At 55.4% G+C, this 18,107-nt stretch overlaps 1 protein-coding gene across 4 annotated transcripts; it reads right to left on the bottom strand.

Annotated features, from left to right (window-relative positions):
- Window positions 1-13,821: 13,821 nt before the first annotated feature.
- Window positions 13,822-18,101, bottom strand: Castor1 (cytosolic arginine sensor for mTORC1 subunit 1). 4 transcript variants are annotated; one of them, XM_010603771.2, is made up of 9 exons: window positions 17,981-18,101; window positions 17,346-17,416; window positions 16,038-16,225; window positions 15,819-15,951; window positions 15,445-15,568; window positions 14,905-15,018; window positions 14,659-14,741; window positions 14,470-14,564; window positions 13,823-14,339 (listed from the first exon to the last, which is right to left on the bottom strand). In XM_010603771.2, exons 1-9 carry the CDS (start codon window positions 18,091-18,093, stop codon window positions 14,271-14,273), a joined length of 990 nt encoding a protein of 329 aa, XP_010602073.1. In that variant the 5' UTR covers window positions 18,094-18,101; the 3' UTR covers window positions 13,823-14,270. The 4 variants fall into 4 exon arrangements, with proteins under 4 accessions (XP_033618207.1, XP_010602073.1, XP_010602074.1 ...); XM_010603772.3 differs by having other exon boundaries at window positions 15,445-15,571; window positions 17,551-18,063; XM_010603769.2 differs by having other exon boundaries at window positions 13,824-14,339; window positions 15,445-15,571.
- Window positions 18,102-18,107: the final 6 nt, after the last annotated feature.

Consider the following 18,107-nt stretch of genomic DNA (forward strand, 5'->3'; position numbering starts at 1 on the left):
AGGGCCATCTCAGGCCCACTGGCTTCTCTGCAGGCAGGGCCCTGTGGGGAGAGCTGAGCACATGAACAAAAGAAGCCTGAGACAGCGTTCACAGGCCTTCTGACATGCTGTGTGGCCTGAGCCAAGTCACTTAACCTCTCTGGGCCTCAGAAACCCCACCTGTTTAAAAAAAAAAAAATTGGAAGAGAAAAGCATTTCCTAGGCCACCTGATAGGGCCGGTGCCATCATGGACATAAAAGGTAAAAGCCCTCGGAAGGGAAAAGATAAGACGAAACTCTAATTCCAAGTAGTAGCTATCGAGGGTGGGACGGGGAGATGGGGAAGCTGTGAGCTCAGAGGGAACCCTGGGAGGGAGCCGCTGCAGGGGCGGTTAGGCATCGAGGTTTCACTTTCTCTGAAAGATAGCAGTCGTGGGCTGGTCCTCCCTTCTCAAAGCCTAAGGCGTCAGAAGAAGCCTTGGAGGCGGTGCCTCCCTATCACCCTGCCGATGACTAGGGTAAGCTGAGGCAAGGGGACAAGCGGCCAAGGAGGTGTGGGGAACCGGAAGAGGAGCCCCGCGGGACGGTGGCGCCCAGAAGGCTGGAGGCTTCCAGGGGCCCAAGCTGCTGCGACTGGGGGAGCCCTGAGCCTGCAGAGCCCACAAGAAGCTCAGAAGCAGCCAGTTCCCACTGCTCTGCACCTCTGCAGACCGGCCCTCCCCTCGCACACACTGCGGCCCAGCCACTCCCAGGCGCTGAGGAGCTCACAGGAGCAAACCCAGGGCAGCTCCGGGCCCAGGAGGCTGCCGCACACCCGGTCTTCCACACATCCAGCCTGGCGCTGCAGCAGAAACCCAGTACCACACCTCCGCCACCCTCCCGGCCACTTCCCCTGAATTCCCCATCTCTGCTCACCCCCGCAAAGCTGTTTTCTGGGGCTCTGGCGGACCGGGGATCCCTTCTCCACTTCACATCCCTGATCTCCTCTTACAGTGGCCTGGGAGAGAGATGCCGTGACTCTTTGCTGGGGCGGTGAAGCCCCCCAGACGTGCAGGGGCTGGCTCAGGGCAGGAGAGCCGGGTCCAGCCAGAGCTGGCTGCTGCTGCCAGACCGCCCCAAGCCTTGGGGACTGTCCCAAGCCTTCACCGTGTTCTGTCCTCCCCTAGTCTGGCTGGTTGTCTTCAGGGTTCAGAAGGCCTCAGAGGCACAGAGAGGGGAATTTGCCCTTCTCAAGCTGCACAGCAATGAAGACGGCGCTCAGGCTGACGCAGTCTAATTCGAAGGACCACATTCTTAGCATAGGGCTAATCAGAGTGCTGGCGGGGGGCAGAACCAGCACCCACAAAGGCCAGCACATTCATCTGCCTAAGCTGGAACAACAGTCACAGTTGCTCCGGGACATGCACGAGGGATGGGTTCAGCCCTGCCCCTTAGATACTTCTCTGGCACATAAAACGGTGTAGTATTCGCATAAACTTGTCCAGTGTGTTACCTTCACACCACTTATGATCTGTTTTTAAATGTTATAATCATCAAATACTTGAACGTGGCTAGAAGTGAGGCTGGGCGTGGTGGCACACACCTGTAATCCCAGAACTCGGAGGCTGAGGCAGGAGGATGGCCATGTGTTTGAGGCCAGCCTTGGCTACATAGTGCATTCAAGGCCAGCCTGAATTACATAGCGAGACTGACTCCAAAAAGAAAAAAAAAAGCTAAGTGTGGTATGTTCCCGTACTTCCAGCTCTTGGAGGTTGGGGCAGGAGGGTTGCGAGTTCAAGCCCAGTCTGGACAACTAAGCAACTTGTTGAGACCTTTTGTAAGGTTAAAAATAAATAAATAAATAAAAGGATCAGGGATGGGGCCGGGGATGTAGCTCAGTGGTTCCGCTGCCTGCCTCGCAAGCGTAAGGTCCCAAGTTTGATCCCCGGTACCAAAAAAGAAAAAAAAAAATGGCTGAAGTTCAGGGAGAAGTCACTGGATTCAATCCCGACACCACAAAACGTAAATACGGTAGATAGGAAGTCTCACCATTATTAACTGTGATACGTATTTTATATGTGGCCTAAGACAATTCCTCTTCCAGGGTAACACAGTTAAGCTGAAAAGTTCGACAGCTTGATAATGAATCTCCTCTAAGAGGCTCATAATGCCTAACGCGATACCAGGGCTAAATAAAGGATTGTTGTGAGCTATTATTTAGGGAACAATATTTTCTCACAGTTCTGGAGGCCCAGAGTCCGAGGTGGAGGTGGCAGGGGGCTTGGCCCCTTCTGAGGCCTCCCTGCTTGGCTTGTAGGTAGCCTCGGCACCCGTGTCTTTGCATGGGCATCGCCGGTCTGTGCGCGGTTTGTGTCTTCGTCGCTTTGGATGAGGACGCCGGCCACAAGGGTTAGGCTCCACCCAAAGGCCTCATCTCCTTCATCACGTCTTCTTGAAAGCCCCTCTCTCCAAATGCATTTGCACGGGCAGACTCAGAGGATCGAGTCTCACACACAGGAGTTTGAGGAAGAGGTGAACCGGCCCAGACCAGTCTGCGGGAGGCGGCACGGCTGGAAGGCTGCAGGAACTGGGGACGTCGGCGGGGGATGCAGACAGGGGAGGCGCAGGCAAACAGAGCACGGCTGCTGGAGGAGGCCCGGCCTCTCACCCTTCCTCGGAGTGGAGCTTGAAGGGAGGATGCGTCAGCGTTTCTGGTGAGGTCAGTGCCCAGTGACGTCCCTCTCGCCAGCAGGAAAAGCTTGCAACACGGCCCAGCCAGTATAAATAGGATCCCCAACCACAGGGCCCGGGCTGTCCCCTCTCTCTGAGCCACGTCAGCCAGCTCCGCGTGATTTGGAGAGGAAGAGGACGGGCTTGGTTCCTCAGAACTGCTGTTCCCCAGCCTTTCGGGCCCACCCTCTGGAATTGGGGGTCCTGCTCTTTCAAGGGCGAGACCAGGACCTGTGATGGCGTAGGTAGGAGGCCTGACCCTCTAGGTGGAGAGAAAGTGCCCCTCCCCAGGCCGAGATGAGAGTCGAGTTGTGCCCGTCTCAGTGTGCTCGTGAGCCAGTGTCCTTGACCCGGGCACATCCCCCTTCTGAGCCTCAGCTTCCCCTCCAGAAACTGCGGTGACGTCATAATGACATAATGACATAATGATAAAGGACAGTCCCACAAGGTGGTACGTGACTGCAATCCCAGCTCCCGGGAAACTAAGGCAAGTGGATCACAAGGTTCAGGCCAGCCTGGACTGCACACTAGCTCAAGGCCAGCCTGACCTACAAAGTGAAACCCTGTCTTTAAAAACAAACAAAAACGAAATAAATAAGAAAATCCAATTTAGGGCTGGGGATGCAGCTCAGTGCCACCCCGCCTGAGTGGAAGTGCAAGGTCCTGAGTTCAATTCCTGGTACTGGGGTGGGGAGAGATCCAATTTTAAAACGGGCAAAGGATTAGAATAGACAGTTCTCCCAAATAAAGGCAGACAGATGGCCAGTAGGCACATGCAAAGATGTTAGGAGCCAGAATCAGTAGCACACACCTGTAATCCCAGGTACTCAAGAAGCTGAGGCAAGAGGGTCACAAAGCTCTAGGTTCAACTCCAGTAACACCTAAGAAGAAAGAAAGAAAGAAAGAAAGAAAGAAAGGGAAAAGAAAGGAGAGAGAAAAGAGCACAGCAAAGCAGATAGGCATGTCATACTGTACACCTGTAATCCCAGTACTCTGGAGGACAGGAGGGTCCAAGTTTGAGCACAGCAACTTAGCAAATTAGCAACTTAGTGAGACTCTGTCTCGAGATTTAAAAAAAAAAAAAAAAATGGAGATGGTAGCTTTGTGCAAAGACCTTGGGTTTAATTCTCAGTAGTAGAAGAAAAGTACTTGACATCATTAACTATCAGGGAATTGAAATTTCAAACCAAGATGAGACACCGTGTCACACCCACGAGGGAGACCATAATCAAAGGCAGACACTCAAAAGTGTTGATAAGGATGTGAAAACCCTGGGCACTGCGGGTAAGAATGTAAGACATTAGACATTCCCTGGAAAGCAGTTTGGCAGTTCCTTAAATGGCCAGACATAGAGATGTTATACAACCAATAACTCCACTCCTTCCTAGATTAATACACAAGAGAACTAAAAATACACATTCGAAAACTTTTAATATAAAGAAAACAAGGGCCGGGGATTTAGCTCAGTGGTTCCACCACCTGCCTTGCAAGCACAAGGTCCGGAGTTTGATCCCCAGTGCCCACCCGCCAAAAAAGTTGTGCAATCATCACTGCTGTCTAATTCTAGGTTTTTTCCCCCTTTTTTGAGAGAGTCTCACAACGTATTCTAGCTAGATTTGAACTCACAGCGATCCACTGAGCTAAATCCCTGGCCCTGCACAACTTTAAATATACTAAAAGCCACCAAAGTATATACATTTGATAGTACATAAATTGCAGCTGAATTTTTGAAGATGCAGGGACAGATGTTTCCTCTTAACACAGTTGTAATTCAGTGCGATGATCCCAGCCTACAGCAGGTGTCCGTTACACATGTACCCGGCAGCCACTGGGCAGATGAAGGCACACATCTACTTATGTCACAGGGTGGCTTTGAGGGCAGTTGGGAAAGGCCATGTTACATAAACTCTGGAGTGAGGCAAGGACGGACCAGTTCAGAGAGGTCACCCTGGGCGCCGGGATCCTTTGCGTCACAATCCGCCGCACATCCTTCTGGGTCTGGCCTGCCCGCAGGTGCAGAAAACCATATCCCTTATGCACGACAGTGAATCCCCAGTTGGGTAACTGACCCTGCTCCCAGGAGCCTGATACCTACCTATGCCGGAAGCACAGCAGAGGGGGAGAAATGCCCTTCTGCCCCATAACCTCTTACTGAGCAGTGTCCGTAGCCCCCTCAGACCCGGCCCTGCCGCAGGGAACCCCCAGGCGGAGGATGCAGCTGGGTGGGACGACCGTAAGCACGCTGACTGGGGGGCAGGAGGTGAGCTGTTACCCTGCTGTCCATTCTCTTGCTGGCCTGGGGCCCCCACCCCACCCTGTTCTCTGAGCCCAGGTCCTGTCTGGGGTGACAGGGAGATGACCTCAGAGCGACCACAGCCCTAAAGAGCTAGGCAGAGTCTCTCAGTGGCTCTCAGCACTGAAATATCGTGCTAAATAATAACAACTCTAAGCATTAAATGGGATAACCGACCCTTACAGGAAACCAAATGGGTCCTGATTTTCTCACGACAACATATAATAACTATTTTGTTTTTGTTTTGTTTTGACTCGATCTGTTTTTTGAAACAAGGTCTCACTCTATAATTCAGTCTGGCCTTGAACTCACTATGTAGCCCAGGCTGGCCTCAAATTCATGGCAATCTTCCTGCCTCAGCCTCCTGAGTGCTGGGGTTACAGGATGTGTCACCATGCCTGGCTATGATGCCTCTGTTGAAATATTAGATTCTTGCCTAAAATATTTGGGTGCCACCAGAATACTCCCGGAGCCCCATCAGTGTGCAGGGCCTAGTATTACACATTTCAGGTAGTGTGTCTCTTAGGAGCCAGGATCGCTGTTTCTGTCCTGAGAGAAATCCAAGGTAGGCAGCCTTCCAGAGACGGGAGATCACCTCCAAGCCCCGGGGAACGTGCAGGACTGATGTTGCCAAGTGACTCAAGGGAAACACAAATACTTGCTCTCCTGAGGGATTTTGGGAGAGAGCGCACGGAGGGAGGCCGGCCTGAAGCAAGGCAGCTCAGGGCTAGGTGAGAGGCAATAGGTGTGACCAGAAGCCTGGCAAGGACAGAGGAAAACAGGCAGGGGGTCACCCCTGCCTGCTGGGCTTTGCAGCCATTGCAGTCCCTGGGAGGGGCTACCACGTGGCCTGGTCACAGCCCCTTGCCGTTTTTCGGTTTCCTGTTGTCAAAGTCATGACTGTGCCAGCAGGCCCTGCCACCTCCCGGTCTTACACTTAGCTGTTTCACTCACCCTGTTCTTCACCTTCCTCGGTCCCTCAGGGGAAGTGAGTCCACACCTCAGGGCCTCAGCACACACTGTTCTGCATCCTGAACACTCTACCTGCTGACCCGTCACCCAGACCTCAAAGGCCAGCAACTTTTGCCTCTACAGGGAAGCCTGGGCCCTGACCTTTCTCCACCTATATCCTCAGCTCCTGTGAGGCTAGCAGCATCATGGATACCTTGGTGTAGCACTCTTTAAAGTGTGCATTTTAAAAACTGGGCACGGTGCTGCACACCTGTAATCCTAGCACTCAGGAGACTGGGGCAGAGATAGGAGGATCGCCTCCAGTTCAAGACCAACCCGAACTGCACAGCAAGACCCTGTCTCAACACCTGCCCCCGCACAAAGAAGTGTGCATTTCTGGGCTGGAGATTTAGCTCAGTGGTTCCACCGCCTGCCTCACAAGTGCAAGGACCCAAGTTCGATCCCTGATACAAAAAAAAAAAAAAAAAAAGAAGAAGTGTGCATTTTTATAAGTGTGGGTTGACTCCCCAGCCAGACTGTAAATTCCAAGACAGTGTACATTGTGGTCTGGTTCCTCTTTGTCTCCCTGGTGTGTGGTTAGTGCCACAAAATGTAGTAGGTGCTGAAGAAATCCCTAGTGAACAGCTGAGTGCACGGCCACCCAGATGTGGCCATCTGCAGGTGCCTCTGGCAAGGTGAGCCTGGCACCAGCCTCCTGAAACAGCTGGATCCCGGTCCCACATCTGGCGCACCTGCACCAAGCTTTCTTTCCATGAGTGCTCCTGGTTCCTTTCCCAAAACACTGATCTCTGCCGTGTTCAGGGCGCCGTGGCATGTGATGCCAATTCTGGGCAGCCTCGACTTGAAAGGCGCTGACTTTTTCCTTTATGATAACTTCTTTTAAAAACACAGTCAAAATCTGCTTTCTCACCCATTGCAGATTGCAACACTTTCCTGGAAAACAAACAGAAAAAGAAAAGGCCGAAGCATTTTTCCTGTTTCCTTTAAAGAATTCATTTCGGAACAAATTCCGCATGTGAGGACAGACTGGTCACAGAAGGAGACCGGTCTTCACCAGAGAGAAGACGCTCTGTTCCATAAAGACAAAAGACATCGCGGTGGCTTTTCAGTCCCTCATTTAACCTATAAATTGGGCACCGGCTTACTGTCCAGTGAGTCCACATGAATACTTGGTCCCAGCCACTTGTGGAAGGGTGGGCACATGTGCAACACGTGCCCATACACTCCGTGTGCAAGGGGCTGGAAGACTCAGACGCCCATTTCTCACCCCAGTGAGGTTCCCATGGCCCCAGTGCCTCAGGAGGTGCCCCCCCATCCAGCCCGGCCTTAGCAATGTGCCAGGGTCTGCACTGCGCCCGTTCCTCCTGGGCAGGAACAATCAGAATCCTTCCCTGGGATGATGTCACACACAGGACGCATGCCTCTGCCACGTAGCTGGGATTCAGGTTCCTGATACTACAAAGCGACCCTTACAGGAAACCAACCTTCCCTGGCCCCACAGTGCCAGAGTGGGGTCCTGTCGGGAGGGTCAGAAGCCATCTCCCTGAGCCCCGTCCCCGCGGAAGCGAGGGCCAATCCCCAGTGCCTCCCTGCTTAAGCCCCAGTGTGTGGCTGCACAGAGCAAGACGCAGTCTTCTCTTTGCTGGCTGAGTTAATTTTCTGGCACTCGGAGCTGGAAGCCCTTCCTCCTGCACAGGCCTGCGGATGGGTGGGGTGCGGGGAGGGGAGGGTAAGGAGGAGGAAGGAAGGGACCCCAGCAGGAGCCCTCTCTTGGTGCCAGCCACCTGGGCACAGCACTGCAGCTGTCTGAGCTCTGTTCATGGAGAAGCAGCTAGAGAGATGGTGGGAAGAGGCCGGGTCCCTGCAGGGCTAGGACGCCTAGGAGGGACCCGCTCCCGGGACTGCCGGTCACGCCCCAAGAAAATGACCTGCAGCACACGAGGGTGAAAGAGTTGCTTTCTTTCCCCTCTTGTTCTTGGGAAGACTGTGAGCAATCCCTGCGCATTTGCTTGCTACCAAAATGAGAAATCCTGTAATTCCAAGGAGAGAAAAAGTCATAGACGTGTGCTGTATCCAGGCACCTACCACTGGTGGCTACGCACTGGGTGATGGGTTCGACCTGCTGGAAACAAGTCACCCTGGCCATGAAATAAGCCTGGAAGGAAGGCACAGTGATGCGGCGTTACTCAAATGCTGGGCATCTCCACAGTTTATAAAGCAGAGCTTAACAGCAGAGAGGTACACGCAGCCCAAATATCCCTGAAAAGATCACGAAGCAACAAAACGTGATCAACCCATGCGGTGGACTACTATTCAGCTATGAAAAGGAATGCCATACTGACACCTGCTACAATGTAGGCGCACGTCAAAAACATTACATGAAAGAAGCTAGATGCAAAAAGTCACACATGGTGTAATTTGTGTATAAGAAATATCCAGAAGGGGTAAATTCATAAAGATAAAACCCAGGTGGACGGTGGCCAGGTACTGGGGGGAGGAGGACTAGGTAGCAAGAGCTTAATGGACACAAGGTCTCCTTTGGGGCAGTAAAGTGCTGTGGAACTGGACAGAATTGACATTGTACAACACTGTGAATATGCTAAAGCCATGGAATTATTCACTGTAAAACGGTTAATTTCCCCTTCAGTACTGGGGATTGAATCCAGAGCCTTAATATATATATATATGTGTGTGTGTGTGTGTGTGTGTGTGTGTGTGTATATATATATATACACACACATATATATTATAAAATTATTATATTATAATATATAATATTATATGGGTTGCTTAGTTGACCAGGCTGTACTCAAACTTATGATCCTCCTGCCTCAACCTCCCAGAATGGTGGGATTACAAACATGTACTGACTGACTGGTTTAAAAGACTAATTTTGAGGCCAGGGATTTAGCTCAGTGGTTCCACCACCTGACTTGCAAGCACAAGGGCCCGAGTTCGATCCCTGATACCAAAAAAAAAAAAAGATTAATTTTGTATTATATGAGAATTGCTTCTAAATTAAAAAAAAAAAAGTTTAAAGGTATATCTTAAAAATATAGCAAGGGGAGGCCAGGGATTTAGCTCAGTGGTTTTGCCGCCTGCCTTGCAAGTGCAAGGTCCAGAGTTTGATCCCCAGTATCAAAAAAACAAACAAAAAAAAAAAAAACGCAAGGGCTAGAGGTGTAGCTCTGTGGTCGAGCACTTTTCTAGCGTGGGCAAGGTCCTGGGTTCAATTCCTGACACTGCAAAAACAAAACCAGTATCAAACTCAGCAACCCAGGACAAGCAAGGGGACAAGAAGGCAGTGAGTTCGGCTGCAGAGGGCAAGAGCAAGTCGGAGGCTCCCCTCACCTCCGTGGTCCTCTGTGGAGCTGCTCCACGACCGCTGGCCCCGACAGGCTCTTCCTTATTTGCAGCCTGAGAAAAGGCCAATTTAATTTCAAAGGCCAGGCCGCCGGGATCCAGGACAGGGCATGAGGGCAGCCTGCAGGGGGCGCTCTCGGCTGCGGGAGGGAGGCAAGCCGGGAGGTCTCCAAGGCTGACCGCAGGAGCGAAAGGCTGCCCAGGGAGGGAGGGGACACTTACAGGGTTGTACTGGGAAAATTTTGCCCTGGCAGCCAGATGAAAAGGGAAATGAGCCAAGGGCAGCAACACAGGTGAGAACAACCCCAGACTGAACTCTTCCATAGGGCTGGGGAGGGAGCGGGCTGCCTGGGGTCCGAGCAGGGGGTCTGAGCTGCACAGTGGGCAGAGGACAGAGGCCTCACAAACGCACTACAGCAATGGACATCCAGATATCCACCGCAGGGGTCCAAGGGACAGCCCCGTGCGGGGCTTGTCCCTTCTACACACACGTAGGTTGCCGCACGCGTACACACACTTTACTGTTTGTTAAAACAGGCTCATTTTTTTTTTCTCTTTTTTAGTGCTTTTTTAAAGAGGCAGGATCTTGCTCTGTTGTCCAGGTTGGCTTTGAACTCCCGGCCTCAAGGGATCCTCCCGCCTCAGCCTCCCTGTGCTTGGAACTCCAGGTGAAACTCCAGGGTGTGCATCTCCGTGCCTGGCTTTCAGGGGCTCATGTGCGGTGACGCTCGCTGCAAGCACAGCTCTGCTCACACACGCCCAGGCAGCACACAGCCATAGGGCACCTCAGCTGAGCCCTCGGGAGGAAACTCTGGGCACCTCCGTAAGAGGCAGCATTGGCTCCCCAGCCCCAGCACAGAGCCCGCCGGGAAAGTGAGACAAACCGCTGCCATTGCCCAACACACCGACTCTGCCCAGCCCAAGGTCAGGGAGCAGCCGGGGCAGGGTCTCACGTGCCGGCTCTGCATCGCGGCCACCAACGCAGACAGCCCAGATCGCAAGGGATCTTGCAAAACCTTCCCCATCCCTCAGAGTTCAGCTGAAGTGTCTTTCCCCCCAGGGAAATTCCCCCAGCTTCTGCGGACATATGTCATCTTTTGTTTATTTATTTATTTGGTACCAGGGGTCAAACTCAGGACCTCGAGCTTGCGAGGCAGGCGCTGTGCCACTGAGCTACATCCCCGGCCCTATTCTTTCAGAGCTCTGGTTCTGCTGTGCCTGTGCAGGTCATTTCACCTCTCTGCCTTCCATTCTTTCCTGTGTAAAACAACAAAAGCCTGCATGAATAGATAGATAGATAGATGATAGATAGATAGATAGATAGATCAAAGTGCACAGTGAATGTTTAAACGTTTTAAAATCCATTACAGTCATAGACACCTTGTTATGAATCCCCTCAAAATACTTCCCCTCCCTTCAAACACACTCATCGCATCCGCCCTGCCCTTTTCTGAAGCAGTCCTGGAAGGCCTCCTTCATGTCTTTCCGAAGCGTGATCCAAAGCCCAGTGAGTGCTGCTGCTGAGGGTCACACCGCCGAAAGACGGGCTCGTGCAACCGTCCAGGGAGTCCTCACCCAGCTCACCCATCGGACCTGGCCCTGTGGAGCTTTGAATGGATTCAGAACCTCAGGACAGCCACAGCAGTGCAACTCAGGACACAGAGGAAGATGTCCAGCGCTGCTTCGGAAAGGGCAAGAGTAGACACTGCGTGGCGGCGCACACCTGTAATCCCAGCACTTGGGAAGCTGAGGGGAGAAGGTTGCCAGGGGTCCAAGGGCAGACTGAACTGCGCAGCAAGACTGTCTCAGAAAGAAGAAGCGGAGGACAAGTGTATCTGAAGAGAGGGGAGTATTTTGAGGGAGGTTAATGGCAATGTGTCTTTTACTGTAATACAATTTAAAAATATCAACATTCACCATTATTTTTCCATCACACTGTATGCATGAATTTTATTTTATTTTATTTTTGGTTTGTTTTTTTGTTTTGTTTTGTTTTGTTTTGTTTTTTGAGACAGTGTCTCAGTATGTAGTTGAGACTGACCTGGAACTCACTGTGTAGCCCAGGCTGGTCTCGAACTCACAGCGATCCTCCTGCCTCAGCCTCCAGAGTGCTGGGATGACAGGCGTGCGCCACCACGCCCAGCTTGTATGCATGAATTAAGGGCACGCTCTGTCCCTGCCGAGGACGGTACTGAGGGGCATGGGGGAAGCAGTTTCTTCGTACTCACACAGTCAGCCGTCTGCGGAGGGCTCCCCTCACCTGTCCCTTCCTCCCACCTCCTGCTCAGGCAGGATCCTGAGGTCCTGAAGTACATCTAGGGGACATGCAGTTTCTTCTCTCTCCTCTGTGATGGACCAAGACAGGCCCTGTGGGGCAATTTGGCCAGCACAGTAGTCGGAACCCCTAGTGCTCCCAGCGAGGATGGAAATGGGTTTCTGCTCCCGTCTTTGAAGAAGATGGAAGAGGTCACTTCGTCAATATGGGCAGGAAGAGCTAAGAGTGGCAATGCCCCTGCTGCCTCTCCCTGGCTAAGGGACCCTCATCTCCCATTCCCCACCCACCTGGCCACCTCCTCGCAGCAGCAGCTGGAGCCGGGGCTGGCTGCAGAGGCCTGAGAGCAACTTCCTGCTACCTGAGGGACTGTGGCAGAGCTCACCTGGGCAGCAGCTGCCATCGTCACAGGGACAACACTCAGGCTCCCTGGAGGGCCCATGTGGACAGGCAGTTAGGGACTGGTAGGGCTAGGAAGTGAGGGACACGTTCTGTGTCCCTGCAGGGCATCCCCAGTCCTGGTGACGAAGGACCGACGTAGAGCCCAAGCCCAGGCCCAGGCTGACCCCTAGTTCCCTCTGCCCCCGGACCCCTTGGACGTCTGAGTGAGACAAGGCTGGGGTCGTGAAGCCCTGCCTCAGCCTGGGAGAGCTCAAGGCTCCATGAGGCCCAGGGTCACATCCCCGAATGGTGCCTCCCTTCTTGGCCATGTGCCTGAGGCACCCCCAAAGTCCTGAACCTCTGAACCCAATGGGTTTCCATCTCAGCACGCCTGGAGTGGACCTCTTCACTACGATATGTTGGATGGTGAGGTCCAGCCCCGTGGCCTGGCCCTGTGACGCCTCAAGGACATGAATCCCGAGAGCTAAAAATCTTTCACGTAGACAAACTGAGATATGTGGTCAAGGCACAGGTGGGTACACCGACAACTAGACCTGGGTCTAAGTCAGACGAGCCTGTTGGATGTGCCTGTGATCCTCACTCAGGCCAGCCCCTGCGCGGTCCCAAGAACTAGCCAAGGACAGGCTCGAACCTAGTTTAAGGGACTGGGTGAGGCCTGAGGTCCTTCAGTAGCCAGCATAACAGAAACACCCAAACCAGACAGTGACCGACACAGCTGACCAGATCCCCCCAGTAGACATGCGGCCAGGGGCACTCTAGCTGAAGGTTAGGCAGTGCCTCCACCTCTCCTCCGGGATGCCTCCCAAGCCAGCCACACACTAGGCGCTCCAGCGAGAGGGACCAGGACTTCGCCCCTCCTGCCCTCACCACACACCAACTCCAAAGAAAGGCCCCCACCGGGCCTCCTGAAGGAGAAACTTCCTAGGTCTCCACGCACACGAGGCAAATGAGGCTGAAGGGAAGGGGCTGGCTCAGGTCCCTCTCTGCTCACTCACCGGGCTGCAGCTGCGCGCTTGGCTCCTCTGATCTGCAGCCCGAGGCCCTGGCTCTGGGGTCCCCGAGGAGCAGGGTGGGCACACTGCCAGACTGGCCTCTGTCCTGGCTTTTCTGAGGAGCCACCACAACCTCCGAGTACGCAGAAGTCACACCCTTGGGCGGGTGTGGACTGAGGGCACCTGATAACGCCCCCCTCACTCCCCAGTGCATCTGTGGGACCCTCGTGCTAAGGGGAGTCCTGGCCTGGCAGGAAAGTGGCCCCCATGGCAGGAAGAGCTTGACCCCATGGTGCCCAGGAGCTCAGCTCTCAAAGATAGAGTGGTTTCCGGGCCCCAGTTCTGTCCTCCTAGTCCCACGTCTCAGCAGAGAAGCCCAGTGGCAGGAACTGACCTATCTCTCCTCCAAGACAGAAGGTGCGGCTCAGAAGAAAGAAGTCCCGGAGCGAAGGTGCTCTCCGGTCCTGCTCCATGTGTTTTACCACACCCGGAAGGCAGGAAACCCCCACGCGGGAGGGCCCTGCTCCCGTGCAGAAGCTCCGGGGCTACTCTGCACGCAGCAAGAAAGGCAGAAAGGACCGAGACTTCACAGGCGAGCAGCCCTCGGTGGCTGTGATGTGACCGTGGCTAAGTCACGTTACATCTCCAAGCTTCATTTCCTCATCTGGAACATGGAGCCGGTTCCCGGATGGCTCAGGGCCGGCAACAGGAGGTGAGCCAGGCTGAGCTAGACACCTGGGGAGACTAGGGCCGCAGAGAGAGCGAGCTACGGCCGAGTCCCAGATTCAGACGAAACCCAAGAAGCACAGCCCAGCTGGATTAATATAAAGTCCTTTATTAACATTCAGTTTAATAAAAGAAGAGAGAGACGTAAAAATACTTTTCTTAGAAGCCCTGGGATGGGAAGGCACTGTCAGAACCCACCTGGCCAAGGAGGTACCCAGCCAGGCAGGAGGACTGGAGCCCTCCTGGGGGGCAGCCGGCCCCAGGGGGCGGGAGAGGAATGGCTCCGGCCTCAGGCGGGGACTGTGCAAATGCTGAGACCACGCAAGGAGTGATGGGTTTGGGGCTCAGGCCCCGAGCACCGTGTTCCCTGCATGTACAGACGTGCAGGGGCCAGCACCTGTGGGTACACACATGTGCCCACAGCTTACATACGGAGAGCAGAACGAGCGGTCTCCCAGGCAGGAATGGGGCCCCACCCAGAGATCGAGGCAGTAGCTTAAAGAAGTCTCTGGAAGTCCAGGGGTGATAGAGAGCCAGGTGCCAGCTCTGCTCCCTCCGGGTCTTAGGAGGCCAAGGCCTCCTGTCTTTGCTGGAGGACTTCGATGACGCTGCTGATGTCATCCTCGGGCACCTAGGGCGTGGGGAAGGTGGCAGAAGGGAGGGTCAGGCTGAACCCGGCCAGGACTGCCCCGGTTTCCTGGGCCACCCCTCTGAGCCTTAGTTTCCCTCCAGGAGCCCCCACCCCAGCCCTCGGCGCTCACCAGAGCATGATCGAAGTTGAAGGTGCTAATGTAGTAGGCAGAGACGTCAGCAGCAGCCAGGGGACCAGCAATCTGGGCAACAATCCCGCATTCATCTAAGGGTTGAGGAGGGACACGTGTGACTCATACGGGCCACTATGGATACCTCAAAGGCCTTCCGTACCCCCCAGCACAGGGAGCGGCCCTCACCAAAGCCCAGGGGCTGTCCACCGATGCGCACCATCCTCCACAGCTCCCCGGAGGAACTGGTCAGCAGGAGGTTACGGGGGAACCTGGATAGGCAGACGGTGGATAGCAGAGCAGCCCCACCTCTCCGCACCCCACTGCGAGCCCCTGGGGAGATCCACCTGCTGGCCGCAGGGTCTGCACCCTGTCTTTTCCCTTCCTGGGGCTGGCCTGGGGTCTGTCGCCCAGCGGGGGTCAGGGATCACCTACTTTTTCTGCGTCTTGGAGTCCATGACAATGGAGATGTAACCCTCAATAAGGGAGAAGGCAAAGAACGGGATGGAGCTGGATTCGGGGCTGCTCGAGGCTGCCTCCTTGGGGGCGCTGGGGAAGGACAGCAGGGTCAGAAGCTCCACAGGGCCTGCTGCCCACCATCTCCTCGCCACCAGCCTCCAGACCCCAAAGAAGAGGCTGGCACTGGTGGCCGTGGGCAGACCCTTACGTCCAAGGCCCTGACCTCCTGAAGGTGCTGGTGAAAACGCGGCAGGAGTGCACTGAGCCCTGCTTATGCCAAAGACGAAGGACCCCGGGGACAGAGGGCACGACCAGGGCCTGGCTCCAGTGTGGCTCTGCCAAGACCACAGGAACAGGCCCAGCTTCAGGACCAGGGCCATCCCTGGACCTCAGTGGGGAAGGCACATGGGCCTCGTGGGCTGGGAACCCTGAGTCACAAGGCAGGGCACAGAGCGGCAGAAGAAACAGCAACGGAGGTGGGAAGACAGTGTAGAGAATGGAGACCAAGGAACACACCTGTGTGAGTAGAAGAGGACATCGATGAGGGTGGTGGCGATGGCTGGCAGCGTCTCAGGGTCCAGCGTGAGGACGCAGAAACGGTTCTGCGGGCTCTGAACGGGGTGCACCGTGGGAGTAGGCCCTGCTGGGGTAGAGCCAAGGTGAAAGGCACTTGTGGGCTGGGGCGGCCCCTGGTGGCCAGTTGGGGGAAAGCCTGGGCCAGGCGCGGGTCCGGCTCTCCGGGAATCAGCCCGGGCCTTCCCCATCGCCCCGGCTCCCCTCTCGACAGCGTCTTCTGGTCTCCCAGTCCCCACAGTCGTACCTACACAGCGGAAGGGTCCCGTGGGAAGAGGTAGGCCAGCCCAAGCTGGAGGGGCAGGGGCGGACCTTACCATGCTGGGTGCGGGGAAAGCCATTGCTGGAATCATCACTATCAACAGGCACAGGCTCCCCGCCCACCTCACGGTAAATGTCGAACTCCCGGGCCAGCGTATGGATCACCACAGACAGGTCCTGCTCCCGCACCTGGGCCAGAGGCAGATGGCAAACCATGTGGCTCCCCCGGGCACGCGCGCCCGCCCTGCACTGTGCCAGGACCTGTGGAAACTCACCAGGATGAAGTCTGTCTGGTAAGTGGACAGCATCAGCACGGACACGTGGTGCTCAGCCAGGGGCGTGATGACAGAGCGAGCGATCCTGGTGACCCCAGCAGCCTGCACTGCCGCACCACTGTGAGAGGACACGTTCATCACCAGCCACGTGGCATCCGCCACCTGCAGGAACTCGGATGGGGGCAGCTCTGTGGGCAGGGGCACACGCCTAGTCAGGGCCTGGCCCTCTCGAGTCTTGACTTTCCCTGCCTGTTTCACGGAGAGTTCTAGCACAGCAAAGGCAGGTCTGGAGACGGGTCGGTCTTTCTCTAGCTCTGCTTCTAAAGTATGCAAAGACTGCATGCTTCAATGGTGACCAGCAGCTAGGAATGGAGCAGCGAAGATCGGAGCTCTGGAATCAGACCTGGATTCAAACCCTGACCTTGCAATTTACTTGCGTGATGTGGGGAAAGTGATTGGAGCTTGGCTCCTCATCTGAGCCTCAGTCTCTGTATCTGTAAAATGGGAGAGCATTTTTCCTCACGCCCGTTCTGCGGGGTCAAACATTGCATCACTCGGCACCACCAGGAGGCGCCAGCAGCTCAGGTTTCTCTCTGCCGATGCTCTTCCCCTTCTGCAGCCTTAGACCACGTGGTAAGTACAAACAGGGAAACTAAGGCCCAGCCAGACAGAGCAAGCTCCAGTTGGCTACCCTGAGTCTCTAGGCCTGTGAGGCTGGTAGAAGCAGGAGCCAGATGTCAGTTCCAGGGCCCTGGGAGGGACCAGGCTGGTGTCCAGTCTTCAGCAGAGGCCAAGGCAGCTGCTGTTCACCCAACCACAGCCAGGAGGCCCCCAGGACTCTGCCCTGGGATGGCTGCCGGCTCCTGCATTCCTTCCCCAACCCTCAGACTCCTGGACTCTCAGACCAGCAGAGGAGCTGACCCGCATTGGAGAGACAAAGTACAAGGGGAAATAAGTAAGCCCTCGGGGGTTTAAAACAGCGACTCCGACTCTCGCCTGAAACTGTAACAGAGCTCCTGCTGGCCAAGAGCTGCCGAGTGTCCCTCCCTCACACTGCTTCTCAGGGGCATTAAGTTTAAAAAGCCCTCACCGGTCCCTGCTAGATCACCGCCATAATTATATTCATTTTGCCTAAGAGGAAAAAGCTCAGAGAGGGGAAGTGATTTGTTCAAAGGCACACAGCCAGTGAGAATGGAAGAGCAGGATTCAAACCCAGATCCACGTCTTGAAGGCCCAAGCTCGTGGGTCGCTGGATTCCTGAACCTAGTGACATCCTCGTGGAGGAGAGCACAGGAGTCCAGCCCCCACCTTTAAAGCCCTCCTCGTCCACCATGAGCGTGTAATCCTCGGGGGTCTCGGTCAGGCTGAAGAACTTGCACCTGGTGGGAGACAGGGCGGATTTTCAGCTCGGTCGAAGAAAGGTGGGGTGGGGGGACGATTGCCCTTCGTTCCATCCGCCCCGAAGGACCCCCCGCCGGGCGCCTTCAGGCCCTAGCCGCCTCGATTTCCTCACCTGAACAATGGGGTGCTCCCCGGCCCCCATCTCCAGGACCGAGGACTATGTTCCATCCCCAGACCTCGCCAGGAGCCTCCCAATCCTCCTCCTGGAGGGAAGAGAGGCTCACACCTGAGGTGACAGCCCTAGGAGCGTCGGACCCTGGGCCCCCTCGGCCGGACCCGCTGACCCGAAGGTCAGACGGAAGGGACTCCCGCAGTGGCCAGGAAGGAACGCCCCCACTTCACGCGGCTCGGAGTTCAGCCTAGGGAGGGGGTCTCCTGGGCCGGATAGGTGTCCGGTCCCGGCCAGCACAGGCCCAGGCCGGATGACAGCCAACCTCCGCACTCGCTCCACCCGCCTCGCAGAGGTCCTAATCCTCTGACCCTGGCCCAGAGCGACAGCACAGCCCCCACCCTCATCTGCGCCCCCGAACCCGGGCGCGCACCGGCTGCGGTGGGGCAGGAAGAGCAGCTTGATGAGCGGGTGGGTGTAGAGCCAGAGACCCTGGCGGGCGAGACTCAGCACCCGCACGCGGTGCTCTAGGATGTGCAGCTCCATCGCGGCTCGAGCAG

The sequence above is a fragment of the Fukomys damarensis genome, unplaced genomic scaffold (assembly GCF_012274545.1).
Source record: "Fukomys damarensis isolate Sample0158 unplaced genomic scaffold, DMR_v1.0_HiC HiC_scaffold_12, whole genome shotgun sequence".
Taxonomy (NCBI): Eukaryota; Metazoa; Chordata; class Mammalia; order Rodentia; family Bathyergidae; genus Fukomys; species Fukomys damarensis.

Bases quoted from the DNA above. Each gene is read 5' to 3' on its own strand.
- Castor1 (XM_010603769.2), bottom strand. From the start codon at position 18,093: ATGGAGCTGCACATCCTAGAGCACCGCGTGCGGGTGCTGAGTCTCGCC. The intron at 15,572-15,818 runs GTAAGGTCCGCC...GCTCTACCCCAG, and splicing joins CTTTCCCCGCACCCAGCATG to CAGGGCCTACTCCCACGGTG. The intron at 14,565-14,658 runs GTGAGGGCCGCT...CTCAACCCTTAG, and splicing joins TGGACAGCCCCTGGGCTTTG to ATGAATGCGGGATTGTTGCC.